At 35.8% G+C, this 13,955-nt stretch overlaps 2 protein-coding genes across 3 annotated transcripts; one reads left to right on the forward strand and one right to left on the reverse strand.

Annotated features, from left to right (window-relative positions):
• Window positions 1-2,354: 2,354 nt before the first annotated feature.
• Window positions 2,355-5,457, reverse strand: LOC107424842 (BES1/BZR1 homolog protein 2). The gene is made up of 3 exons (XM_016034717.4): window positions 5,253-5,457; window positions 4,660-5,090; window positions 2,355-3,721 (listed from the first exon to the last, which is right to left on the reverse strand). Exons 2-3 carry the CDS (start codon window positions 4,882-4,884, stop codon window positions 2,990-2,992), a joined length of 957 nt encoding a protein of 318 aa, XP_015890203.2. The 5' UTR covers window positions 4,885-5,090; window positions 5,253-5,457; the 3' UTR covers window positions 2,355-2,989.
• A 4,854-nt stretch (window positions 5,458-10,311) lies between these two features.
• On the forward strand, window positions 10,312-13,760 carry LOC107424810 (uncharacterized). 2 transcript variants are annotated; one of them, XM_016034671.4, is made up of 4 exons: window positions 10,312-10,684; window positions 11,618-12,288; window positions 12,498-12,673; window positions 12,941-13,760. In XM_016034671.4, the coding sequence occupies exons 1-4, from the start codon at window positions 10,520-10,522 to the stop codon at window positions 13,555-13,557; spliced, it is 1,629 nt and encodes a 542-aa protein (XP_015890157.3). In that variant the 5' UTR covers window positions 10,312-10,519; the 3' UTR covers window positions 13,558-13,760. The 2 variants fall into 2 exon arrangements, with proteins under 2 accessions (XP_015890157.3, XP_015890158.3); XM_016034672.4 differs by having other exon boundaries at window positions 10,439-10,684; window positions 11,665-12,288.
• Window positions 13,761-13,955: the final 195 nt, after the last annotated feature.

The following is a 13,955-nucleotide window of genomic DNA, read 5'->3' on the forward strand; positions in this document are numbered from 1 at the left end:
AAGTTTGGTATATATATGAGCCAAGCAACGACCAGAAATTAGTTGTCACCAAATAAAAATAACAAAGAAAAAGGATAAGACATTGGTGTTATTGCATGTGCTCTCTAAAATAACATTACTGCAGTCTGCGAAAGACTGAAGGAAGGAGGGTTTTTTTTTTTTTTTTTTTGGTTGGTAAGGGAGCTTACCATATAGTTACTAATCTTGAAATAAAAGGAAGTTCATAAGTAACATGACGAGTATGACCCTGTGTTTTTGTTTTTGTAAAGTGTTTCCAAAATATCTAAGCGGTAGCGTTTTGGTCTTTATACATCCCAACAAGATGATACTACAAAATACCAACATCAACTTATATTTCAGCAGTCTACCCAAAAACATTTCCTTCTTTCACGTCACCGTCCTACACTCGCATCATAAATTGCATTGTCCCGTAATTTGTTTGTTAAGTCGGTATCTGTTCCTATGACACAACGAAACTGTTTCCTTAATTAATTCTGTGATTTTTCTGATGTAGCTGATTGACAGGATTAGTTATTTTGTGGACAAGAACGGAGGATTTCTTTATATCTATCCAATTTGAAAATAGGATTAAGTAATTCACCAAAAAAAAAAAATAGGACTAATTAGATTGGTAATTAATTAATTTTCGAGTAGAGAGAGAATTTGTGAGATTGAATATTATATTTCCACTAATAAGCTACGGTAAATAAACTTCTTTTATTTGGCAAAAAAAAAGCATTTATTTTTATTGAAGTACAGTTAAGATTGTTCTTCGGATAACGGTTTCAAATTTCCAAATTCCCATATAATAGTTAATTAAAAAAAATAAAAGTGTAACCAAGATTATCAGCCGAAAAGGGTTAATATAGGGGATTTTTTTTTTCCCAAAAAAAATAGTACTTATGTAGAAATATACCTTAAACCCTAAATTCTGAACCAAACATATTGTATATATGATTTGATTCAAATATGCACGACCATTTATTTTTATTAGTTTGTGTCGCATTATCTCCAATACTTGAATATTAATTTGTAACCTCCTTTATTTGTAATTATGCTGCCAAATCGCAACAATTTGGATAACGATTCTTATTCCATATGATTATTATTATTATTATTTTTAAATTGTTTGTATCATGCAGGTGTCGCACTATGTTGTCTCTTAATATATAGTAATGCAACAAAGGTATATGCGCATGACTTGATGTGTGTGTGTGTGTGTGTGTATATATATATGTATATATTTTTTACTTCATGTGTATAGTAACTTTAAATTAAAAAGGAAAACAAAAATAATTAGAGTAGAAATACAGTAAATATCATTGCAGACATTATTACATATAAACCATATTAAATGATTTTTTGGATGAGAATTTGGAAATGCCATGTGTGAAGAGGTCTTGAAAATTAATTAGCAAGTAAAGAAAGAGAAGGCATGAAAACTGCTATTTTTCGGGGAAAAAAAAAATGTTACAACTAGCTAGCAGGCAGCCTGTTACATATTTTGATGATGAAAATACTCCAGTGCTTTATCTTGGTGAATGTTGCTTTCCTTTTCTTTTTCTTTTTTCTTTTTTTTTTGATAGAAGTGAATTTTTTTATGACTTCCATTATCATGTTTTTTATGCTCTTCAATTGTCTGGCACCTTTCAGGTTTGGTTTAAATGTTAGTTTAATTGAACTAAAATTAATACAGCCTACAATTATATTTTTGTTTTGATCTCGAAAAAGTTGTTGAACCACAATACTTAACCACAGATACTGAGACGATATTTCTCTGACATAATACTTATTTGGTTTTTCTGACTATATATCATGTAGAAGTCCCTATAAGAACATTATATTAGTAAAGAAAGGGACTGGGGGAGGGGCAATGCAGTAAAAGCATATCGACTAATAATTGGGAAACGATAAGCAATTGGATTAGTTGGGTACACTGAGACATCAAGAATGACATAGGTCACATGCCTTTAAGAAACGCATATCACATGGGAAGGGGCCCTCCTTGAGGCTTCATTCCCAGATGCTTTATTGACCCACGACCCACAAAAAGGCCAACCAGCTGCAGATAGTTCAGTATCACTTTCATATATCAAATGGATAAAGAAAACCAAACCTTCTTTTCAGACACAAGCACGAGATGGTCCAACTGATTAAGAAAATCACACACTTTCTTTAATTTAATTTAATTTTGATCCATCCCATCTTGTTTGTTTGGAATATCTAGTTACAAATTGTGATTAAAAGCGGATCCTGTAAACACCTTATAATTAGTGAGAAGTTTAGAGCATATATCGTGTACAAAAGACCAACATTCTCAAACGGATTAACACCAGACTGCCTACCATTAACTGTGAAAGAAATAATAAATGTTATCCATTGCTCCCAGATTTGTGACATAGATCGCTATAAAAACAAATATAAAAAAAGTTCTTTCCCCTGAACGAAATCTAACAAAAACTACCTTTAAATAATTTGCTAGTGTTTAAAGATACATTAAACTGCTTGGTCCAAAACCAGAAAAGAAATAATCTCTTGAGGCGTATGAGATTATCCCACCTGCTAATTTTTTATAAGGATACTATGATCAATGTAGAATTGAAGGTCCAAAGATAATCAAGGGAAAGAAAGAAAATAACCTTCCAATTCACAAGCCTGAGTTTTGCCCACCCACAAGAAGGATTTGAGAGACTTACTGCTTTCCATATGAAGCTTGTCTGAAAATTCGCTCTTTGCTTAACGAATTCAGTATTACTGTAATGACTAGAAAAAGAAAGTAAACTATACATATTAGAGAAGGAAAAGATGCACGATTATAATTTTTTGAAGTCTCCGATACTTGCAGCAGCCACAGTAGACCCCCCAAGCTATACCACTCCCACATGGCTACCAAAAGTAGTATTAAGAATGCACAGCCAAATCCAGGTAGACATGAAGCAAAGCCTCATGTTTGCATAGATTCCGAAGCTAAAACTTCATGTGGGGTGCTTTAACCACGATTCTTAGCACTACCAAGTGTAAGCTCCAAATCATCAACTCCTATATCATGAATTTTTTCACCCTCCCATGCTTTCACTTTTCCGCTCTCAAATTCAAACTCCGCGCCTCGCCCCCTTTCTGCAGTGCCACCCCAGCCTATCCCTCCATGGCCATTAACCGTGCCATGGAGAGAATTTGGCCGAGCAACAGCTGGTTTCATAAGATTAAATGTTGGAGAAGGAGGGGCTGCTGAGGCTGCACCTGTCTGGAAACTGACCCAGCGACAAGAGTCCACAGTTGAAGCATCAGATTCATCACATTCCGGTATCGTTGCAGGCGTAAGATGGTGGGGACGAGTAGGACTTGCAGGGGCAGACGTCGCAAAGAAAGGATGGTGCAAAGAATTTAGAGAGCCATTGGAAAGGGACTCCCAATCAGGCTTTGGCTTTGAACCTCTGGAAGTTGGAGAAGAAATAGGTGGGGTAACTGGGGCACTGTTGGAGATTCTAAGCGGAGGAAGATTTGTGGGGATGGAAGCTATGTTACGGAGAAATGGGAGAAGATAAGACGAGGGATTTCCATCAAAACGAGTTGGACTTGGGAAGGAAGATGATGATGGACTGGCATGGTAAGATGGAACGGGACTTGGAAAGGATGAGGACTGTGGGCTTGGCTGAACAGAGGAGCAAGCGCTGATATTTGTTAAAGTGCCCGCAATCTCAGTTGGAGGTGGTTTACATCCCTGTATAAGAGGTAGCTACTGAAATTAGATAAATGGATGAGACTCTATGCATGAAAAAAGAAATGCAAAACAGAATGCTGATACAGAATGGAGCTTATAAGATTATAGTGCTTTCCATTTTGTATCAGATTATGCTAAAAGCAGAAAAATACATTATACGCATACTGTCAACAAACATAAAGCACATGATTAAGAAATAGTATAAAATGTATTGCTCATCATAGAATGCCATAAGACCAGCGTAAAGGGAACAAGCGAGAAGAAACACAACAAAACTACACAGAAACCAGGATGACGAAACCACCCTCAGTTTGTCAGATCCTATCCCATAGAAGAACCAGAATAATAGAAGACTAATTCTGTTGTAAACCCATGATTTATTTCATATTGGAGATGAAAAATCAAACCTAAATTCACATTTCAAGGAATAAACTAACCATAGTAGATAAAACAAATAAGCACAAAGAGTTTTGATCAACTTATTGAATGACAAGAAACAACCACATGAAGCTCAAAGCCCCTGTTCTTGTCAAGTGATTTCGCCAAGATCAAATTACAACAAACTTCGATCAAAGAATGGATTTAACATAAAACCCAGAACCATAATTTATCAAACGCTTCATGACAACATAATTTATCAAAAGCTTCATACTGCTTGCAAAAAGATCAAACTTCCATATCATAACAACGAACTCTGCATTTTCAAACGAGACGAGGTACAAAGGCAAAAAAAAAAAAAAAAAAAAAGGGACAAAAACCAACAAGGAAAACCATGTCTACTATAACATGCATGCAGATCTACAAAATAACAAAGAGCGGAAATCCAAATTCAAAATCACCGAAATAAACACCCATTAGAAAAACGAAATACCCCATCACAGAACAAGAAGTGAAGCTCAAAAGCAACCGATTCGGAAGAAAAATAGAAAGGAACAAACCTTTCGATAGGTGGTACCATCTTCTTCGACGATCCAACCAGCCTCAGCGCAAAGAGCTTTCAAGACCTCATTGTTGTCGCAGTGCTTGGGAAGCTTATAGTTCCCCTGAGCTCTAAGACCAGTATAAATCTTAGCAGCAATAGCTCTTCTCCTCCTCTCCCTCCTCTTGTTGTTCTCTCTCTCCTTCCACGTCGGCAACCTTCCCGATGACCCACCGGCCGTCATGTTTTGATCGCAGCAAACCCCAGCTCTCTTTCTCTCTCTAGATTCTCTCTCTAAAATCTTGGTTGTGTGGAGAGGAGAAGAGGCCGTCTCGTTGCACTGCTCAAAATTACTCTCTCTCTCCCCCCCTTCTCACGACCACAACGCTTTTCTTTATTCAAGTTTTGTATGAGAAGAAAATATGCTGCTCTCTCCTTATCACACTTAGCCTGCGTCTCAATTTGCAAATTGTAAATTTCTAAGACAAAAATAAATCAAATAAAGAAAAAAAAAGTAATTATGAAAAATTAAGATAATATCCCACAAATTACATGTGGGACGTTTAATGGGTGCAAAATATAAAAAATAAAAAAATATGAAGCTAAAATTACCAGCTAGTGATTGTAAAAAGGACCCATAGAAGCGGGTATTGGATCTGTATTCATTGATGGACGCACATGGATGGGCTGGGTAGTATGTGTACAAACACACACACACACACTCTCTCTCTCTCTCTCTCTCTCTGAGAGCCAAAATTCAGGGTCTTGGTAAAAATAAATAAATAAATTCTATAAGTGCGGCAACTAGCGAGCGACATGAACAGGTGACTTCCATGCCAACCCACCACACCCATACGGCTTTGCTTTGATGCCTTATTAATATTCTTTTTTTCCATTTTGTTTTCCAATTTTTAATAAATAAATATGTCAGTTTACATTCGCTACAAACTACAATGCTTAAAAACCCAACCCTTGCCCCATATCACATCAAATGAAAATTGACACTTTTTTATCAATTTCACTTCCTCAGACAGATAGAGAGATGGAGATAAGCCATACTAACTTAAGACCAGTCAAACAAAGCTCCCATAAATGGATTTGGCTCCATAAAAAAAGAAAATTAAAAAAAAAAGAAAAAAAGAAAGAAAGAAGTATTTTTGGGTGCACTGTTTAACACTGTATGTTATTTTGCCTTTTGTTTGTATGTATGATGGGGGTCCCGTTAGTGATATATGTCTGCCTTCATTATTGACAAATGGTTTCGATGAGATTGAGAAGAAGCCTAAAGCCAATCCCAGTTTAGACTAGGTTAGGTTAGGTTAGGATGGTCCTGCTACTCTTTTTTTCTTTTGGGTGCTCCTAAAGTCGCATTTAATTTTTCACTAATTTATGTCTCCGACTTGTGTGATAATAATAATCTAGCCTTCTATTCGTGCACAATTTACTTAGACATGCCACTATGGTCGTGGATTTGGTCCCTAAAAACTAGTATTTATGAGGTTTATGATTAAATTAATAACCAACATGAACAACGTCCAATTGGCTGGTGGTCTCGTTATACGAGCGTTTGAGTCTTCACTCCACAATCGTTCGATTATTAGAGTTGAAGAAACCCCAATGCTTTTTCCGATCGAACGGTTATGAAGAGGGTTCCTTTGAATCTGGCGTGGTCTTGAATGCATGGGATATAATTTTTATTTTTCACCAGCTAGCGATGATGATCAAAACGAATGAAAGATGCTCTCTCTCTCTCTCTCTCTCTCTCTCTCTGTGTGGGTTTTGGGGTAGGTCTGACGTGATGTTCAGTTTGAACGGTACAGATATGGACAAAAAACAAGCCGAGAACGGTGTGGGGCCCACGAATTTTCCCTCCCCGCACCCCAAAGTCCTAGCATTCAAATCATGTTACAGTCCCATTGGTATACTTTTGTAGGGGTCAGTCGGCTCCACACGTGCGACACAGAAAAACCTGTATGTGATTAAACAACCCCAGCCTGCTTATAGCCGGGGACCACTGACGCCTTTGACGTGTCAATCAGAGTTCTCAACACGTGAATGTGGTCCCCCTCTTTTTTTTTTTCACTCTCTCTGGTCTGCATTTGGAATTGAGGAATCTAGCGGCTTGGCTCAACCCCAACCAGCGGCTTAGCTCATCGCCAACCATGCCATGAGTTGAGGCGTGATCCGTCTATTCCACTTTCAGCAAAATGGTTAAACGGTGAGTTTTGTAATTAAACCCAATCCTTTAGCTGCTGCTCTAGTTGATGAATTTTTGTCATCTTTATTCTGTGCTTATTTATTTACCACTATGTCGTTATATTATCATTGTTCACAAATACAAAAAGATAATCACTATTCTATTCAATTGATTAAGATATATATATATATATATATTTACTATAATTTTAACCAATGTTTATTATTTCAATTTTTAATTTTTATACGGACAAATTAACATGAGAACAATTAAATGGTATGTAAATAAGTTTATACAAAAACAATTAAGTGGCAAGAATTATTATTTTTTTAGATAATAATTCGTATTTAAATCTTTCAACTTTTAATATAAAAAATGATAAAAATATGCATAATTATGGTACATAAAATTAAACTAGTGGAGAAACGCTCATATATACGTATAAATTTAAAGGATTATTATGTTCTGAATATTTCTAATTTAGTACATATTTATATTTCAAACTATATAGAAACATATAAAACAGATAATTCTCATTTCATTTTATTTTACAACTCATATATAGAGTCATTTATTTTGTTTTATTATTATTATTTTGTAACCAACCACACCTTTTATTTTCAACTTACAATCCTATAACAGGTAAAACTATAATCTCTAAATAAATAACATGTTCTATGTTTCAATTATTGCATTAATTATTAATATTCCGCCAAATAGCTTTTTTCTATAAAGGGCAAACCAAAAATATATTTATACAAATATATATATGAGTTGGCTTGGCAAAATAGCGATTATACGCTCAATCTATCCAGCCATGCAAAGCGATTATCAATTATTGGTGCTAAATTATTTAGAAGATAACAGACAAACACGAAGAGGAAATGTGAAGTCGAAGGATGGTATTATTTTATGATTTTTATTGTTCTGATGTTTACATTGGGAAAAAAAAAAAAAAAAAAATAGTCTTTCTCACCAAAAACGCGATGGAAAACAAAAAAGTCTTTAAAGTCGTGGTGAAGAGCACGTGCGGACCCAGCTAAGCTGGAGTGCGACGGGATCCCAAGCTGGCAAAGCCATGAAAGCAACAAAGGACTTGCCGCACGTGCGGTTCTTAGCGAAGGGAGCAGAGACGCATGCGATGTCCTTTATGGTGGGTCCCAGCGGCCGTGCTTTTTTATTTCTTTTTCCATGGGGAATGCAGATACTCTCTCTCTCTCTCTCTCTCTCTCTCTCTCTCTCATGCTAATGGGTCTTCACTGGTACAAGAGACCACGTGGAGGCTCCATCGCTTGCTTCAAAGCATTTCCTTTGTCATTACAGCTTTCATCAAATTTCCCAAATTTTTTAATCCCCTAATTAATTATTATCTTACTTTAATCCTTTTTCTTCCCACGAGCATTTTGTTTTATCATTTTCAAGTTTCAACCACCTGCATGGTGTAGATTTATCATACAATTCACGTCGGATTTGTTTTTCTTTTTCTAGTCCATATAAAAAATGAAAAACAAAAATATAGAAATCATATATAAAGTAGTTTTTCGAAGTTTCATAATTTCTTTCAATCAAACAAAACAAAAAGTTTCATAATGAACAAATATATATATATATATATATTATATTTATATTTGATGTTGCCAGTGAAGGGATTCGAACCGGAGATCTAAGACGCCTAAGACAATCTTCTCACCTAAGAGTCCCAAATAAATGATAAAATTGAAAATAAAGTAGATTAACAATAAATTTCGAATGAGTTGTCCCTTGTATGATTCAGCTGTGAAACAAATGATGATGTATTTCAGAAAATGGTAAAAGTTGTAAAACGGATATAAGGATTTGGTGGAGTCTAGTGTCTAAAAACAATGTACAGGTCCTAATCCAAGTCCTATGCCAGCGAGGGCCATGAGTATTCATTTATTATTGTTAATATCCGAAAATGAGTTTTTGGACATAACCCTCACGTGGATTCGACTTTTCTTTCTTTATATCTACATTTTGTACGGCACCATGCTTTTTCTTATAGACTTTTTTATCAACCATTAATACTTGGAGTTTTAGCAATGCAATTCCCTAAAATGGTATAGTTTCTTTAATTTTGTTTTGGTTGACCAGTTTTGTTTGAGTTCAATCCCTATATATAGTGGTCATTAATTAATTATACAAATTTTAATTTTAATAATAATCCTCTTCTCTTTTATCTTTGACATGGATTATTTCTCAAAACATAGCAAAATGTCTAGTCAAAATTCATCTTACTGAACTTATTGATTTTCTATTTAGCATGCAATACTATAGTGTTGCACTTGATCAACACCTCCTTAGCAAATATTTTTAAGCTCATTTTATAAAGATTGTATGTCATTTCGCCTTTACGTTTATCAAAAGATTCATATACACTACTGTGTTTTAGTGACTCGTCGACTAAACCCAACAGCAACTATAACCCATTTCTTATTATTTTTGGTCCAACAACTAACATTATTGGGCTTTGGAAGATTGTATATGCAAAACTGAGACCAGGAGTTGGGTATGTATAAGAACCAATAAAAATAATTGGGCCGGGTCATATTTCATATTTAGATTCTGAAGTGTCCGGCATTTCGATAGATCAACAGCACAAGAAACATTCATCCATTCATTCTCACAAACAAACAAAAAAAAAAAAAAAAAAAAAAAGGAAAATGGTTATTAGTACTCTTTGTTTCTCAATCATACTCATATTTTGCACCAACATTTTGAAACTCTTTACGGCATCTTGGTCCTAAATTTTAATTTTTGTTATATTATAATCTATAAAACAACTTTTAATCTAATTTTTACAAATTATAAAATGTGCGATGAACTAAACAAACGTGAACACAGCGTAGGGATCAATAATGCTAATAGTCCAACACACACACACACACACACACACACACAAAAGAAACAAGTATAGTATGCTTTTTGAACTATAAATTTTTCCCCCTCTTTTCATGCTTGAGAATTAGTTAGAAATTAATTTACATGTTTCCCAAATTGAAAAAAGATAGACAATTTTCAATTGTTGCCTACAAATTTTCATAGAAGTTCACAAACTATAGCGATGTCTAATAAGACTTTAAAGCAAAAAAATGAGAACCAACATAAAATATGCGAACAGAAATCCGAGTCCAAAGGTCAAAAAGATAAGGGTAAGCTAATAATGTGGATTTAGATCAAATTCCAAGCAATTTACCAAAAAAACGAAAAAATAAAAAAAGAGATCAAATTCCAAGCCTCACGCGTTAATTTCTGAACCCTCGATATAACCACAGTCGCTGCCACATCATCTCAAGTAGCCACTTAGCTGAGAAAACAAAACAGCTTTTTGAAAACGACCTTAAAATTCACAAACTCCATCCAAACCCACCACCTACGTATAGTGTTAACCCAAATGACGCGGTCATCGGTTACACAAATATTCTACAGAAAAAGACAACGCAAAAAAATTAAAAAAAAATGTCAATCTTTTTCTATTGGATTTTGTTTATATTAATATTATGTTATATTTATATATTATATTAGAATAATTCTGAAACGCAAGTGTATGTGGGAGGGGTGATTTGAATATTCAAAATGGTGAAATTCCTGATGGGTCCGAGGCAAGTGAGAGAGAGAGAGAGAGAGAGAGGTCAAGTGGGTAATAATTCCAGATCCGCCATAGATGCGGTGTCATGTCCAAGCTGGACCTGTAGGTGAGGAGGAGTTGTTCTGGTGTGGATTGGGAAGGATCTTGGTTTGTGTTTATGGGCCACAATCGGGCCTCCATATACCCTGCTCCTTCTTTTCGAATCAAGCCTCGTTTCTCCAGAAGTTTGGAAGCCATGAGGTAGAGTCCCATAATTCTGTCTCTTAGCTTTCAGTTTTGGCAACTGTTTTTCTTTTTCTTTATTTTAATAAAATAGTAATGGATGTGTGTTGGAATTTTTATTTTTTATTTTTCATGATTCAATGTTTTAGTATTGTTCCTTTTTTGTTGATTTCTTCGGCTCCAAACTTGTTAGGATTCTGGACCACTTCAGATTTGCATGGCTGACTGAGAAACCAATTTTTGATTTTTCCCGATAACTTCCAGAGATTAGTCCTATCATATCATATTATATACAGAAATTTGAAGTAGGAAGAAAATATCCGAACCACTGATTATAGAGCAGAAAGGTCAAGAAACTGAAGGACATCTTCCATGGAAAATTTTGAACTTATGGTAGTTGACTTTTGAAGGAGGGACGGAGGAAGTGTATATTTAGGCAACTTTAGAATAGCAATGGCCATCAATGGCACGTGGAACTTTCCCATAACATTGTTCCTTTTTTTTTTTTTTTTTTTTTTTTTTTTTTGGGAGTGAATGCATAACATTGTTCCCCTGGACGGTACTCCAACTATGTTAGAAAGCCAAACGAATCCCACAATACATAGTATTATCCAAAAACATAGAATCGTCATCATATTGAGGTGCTAGCAGATTACTTACAAAATTGTGCAGAAATATATGGTTGCAGGCTGGCTTCTGAGATGTGTGAACCAGCTGGAGACTTATGAACTGCTTTTTAATTAATAAAGCTATTCAAATTTTTTATCAATAAACTCTTATATGCAACAAATATTGGAACATGAACTTCAATGGAATGCCCTTTGTTGACATGGTTTCGCTGTTTTTGAGGCTATTTTCTGTCTGTGCTTGATTCTAAACAACGTTATAGGGCAAGAATGTGTAATTCAAAATTTTCCACTTAGTTTTTATCTTTATGTGAGTTTTACATAGGATGATGATCTCTTACGTATCCTGGCCATGCATTTACTTTCGAGCAGAGCAAGAAAGATATTTGGTGTTTCTCTCTCTCTCATTCTTATCAACATGGCTGCTATAATGGAACGTGCTGATGAAAATCTCCTCCCATCTGTTTACAAAGAAGTCAGTGAAGCGTTCAATGCTGGGCCATCTGATCTAGGTTACCTCACATTCATAAGGAACTTTGTGCAGGGAATTTCATCGCCCCTGGCGGGTGTGTTAGTACTTAACTATGATCGCCCTACGGTTTTGGCTATGGGTACTTTCTGCTGGGCCTTATCAACTGCTGCAGTGGGTGCAAGCCAGCAGTTTTTGCAAGTTGCATTCTGGAGAGCAGTGAATGGTTTTGGTTTGGCGATTGTTATACCAGCACTCCAGTCTTTTATAGCTGATAGCTATATGGATGGTGTAAGGGGTACTGGATTTGGGTTGTTAAGCCTTGTCGGTTCCTTAGGTGGGATAGGAGGTGGTGTTCTGGCGACTATTATGGCTGGTCAGGAATACTGGGGCTTACCTGGATGGCGTTTTGCTTTCATTATGATGGCAGCATTAAGTGCAACAATTGGATTCCTTGTTTTCTTGTTCGTAGTTGACCCAAGGAAAACAACTAACATCACTAATAATAATGGCGAGAGTTACGAGAGGTAATGGAATCTTCTTTTCTTTGTATTTATGATTCTGCTTTCAGTTTTAGAATTGAACTGCCAGTTAAATATATATATAGATCACATTCATCGACATTTTGATTTCCTTGGAAATTGCGTGGGAAATAGAAACTTCGGTGGGAAGATTTCATTAAGATGTATTTACCAACTCTGTCGTTTAGGGTGACTTGGCTACCTTTTTGTTCCAGGGATGAATTAATAGAAAAAGGCAATGCTAGTGCGGCATCAATTTGGCTGGAGTCTTGGACAGCCATGAAATCTGTTATGAAAGTGCAAACATTTCAAGTTATTGTCTTGCAGGGCATTGTTGGATCGCTTCCATGGACTGCCATGGTGTTCTTCACCATGTGGTTTGAACTAATTGGTAAGCATGATCACAGATTCCTGTATTTGCTTGTATTTTACACACAAATCTCAATTAGAAGTGAAAACAGTGTCTTACAGTCTTTTCCATAGACCTCAATAACTTATACTTACTCTGTACCATGTTCAAAATCCACCTTAAAAATTATAAAATTTCTTAGAAAATGTAATTAGATGTTAGTGACAACTCATACTGTTAATATTTTGGTTCAGTGGTGCTCTTTCTTTTGTTTGCATGATGTGTGATGTCGTGTAATCTTATTTGCAGGTTTTGATCATAATAGTACTGCAGCACTCCTTAGTCTTTTTGCTATTGGATGTGCTATGGGCTCCCTTCTAGGAGGACTGATAGCAGATCGGATATCACAAACCTATCCTCACTCAGGTCGTACCATGTGCGCTCAGTTCAGCGCCTTCATGGGCATTCCCTTCTCATGGTTCCTACTTAAAGTGATTCCACAGTCAACTAGTAGCTATTATGCATTTTCTACCACACTCTTGCTGATGGGTCTGACAATTAGCTGGAATGGTACTGCTGCGAATGGACCTATGTTTGCTGAGGTCGTCCCTATCAAACACCGGACCATGATTTATGCATTTGATCGTGCTTTTGAGGGATCAGTTTCTTCTTTTGCTGCTCCTTTGGTTGGTATCCTTTCAGAGAAGATGTTCGGATATGATTCAAAATCTATTGATCCAGTTAAAGGGTCAGCACGGGAGGCCTTGGCCTTGTCACAAGGTCTTCTTTCAATGATGGTAGTTCCATTCGGTTTGTGTTGTTTGTTTTACACTCCTTTGTATAAGATTTTTAGGAGAGACCGTGAGAATGCTAGAATTTCCAGTCTGAAAGAGGAAGAGATGGTTTTACACGGGTATTCAGTTTGAAGGAGAAATGAATCTTGTAATTTTACTGCCCATGACATGTTCCTAAGCTTTAGGATTCAAAAGTTATTTTTCCACGATATTCAGGCATACAAAGAGGCGCTTTAGCTGCATCCATTTTGACTTTTATGCAGCCATTTTGTGAAGAATGACCTTCTTTTACTTTGATGCAACATGGTTTTGTTACAGTGAAATTTTACATTCAAGTCGACATCTTTTATATCTTATAATGGTGATGCCTCATTGTTGACCAGTTCGTACTGGTGTAACTATGTCTTACAATTTCTGGGATTGGTTTTGTAGACAGCGAATTTGATCACATAAGACACAAATATCTACGTTTCCATTAGGAAATGGTGCAATTCTTCTGCAATTCATCAAATTTTAGCACTATACCGAAT

This window comes from Ziziphus jujuba, chromosome 7, assembly GCF_031755915.1.
Source record: "Ziziphus jujuba cultivar Dongzao chromosome 7, ASM3175591v1".
Classification (NCBI taxonomy): Eukaryota; Viridiplantae; Streptophyta; class Magnoliopsida; order Rosales; family Rhamnaceae; genus Ziziphus; species Ziziphus jujuba.

Excerpts from the sequence above, each read along its gene's own strand:
- LOC107424842 (XM_016034717.4), bottom strand. The coding sequence starts at position 4,884 with ATGACGGCCGGTGGGTCATCGGGAAGGTTGCCGACGTGGAAGGAGAGA. Across the intron at positions 3,722-4,659 it reads ATGGTACCACCTATCGAAAG|GGATGTAAACCACCTCCAAC; the intron begins GTTTGTTCCTTT and ends CCTCTTATACAG.
- LOC107424810 (XM_016034671.4), top strand. The coding sequence starts at position 10,520 with ATGCGGTGTCATGTCCAAGCTGGACCTGTAGGTGAGGAGGAGTTGTTC. Across the intron at positions 12,289-12,497 it reads AATGGCGAGAGTTACGAGAG|GGATGAATTAATAGAAAAAG; the intron begins GTAATGGAATCT and ends TTTTTGTTCCAG. Across the intron at positions 12,674-12,940 it reads CATGTGGTTTGAACTAATTG|GTTTTGATCATAATAGTACT; the intron begins GTAAGCATGATC and ends TCTTATTTGCAG.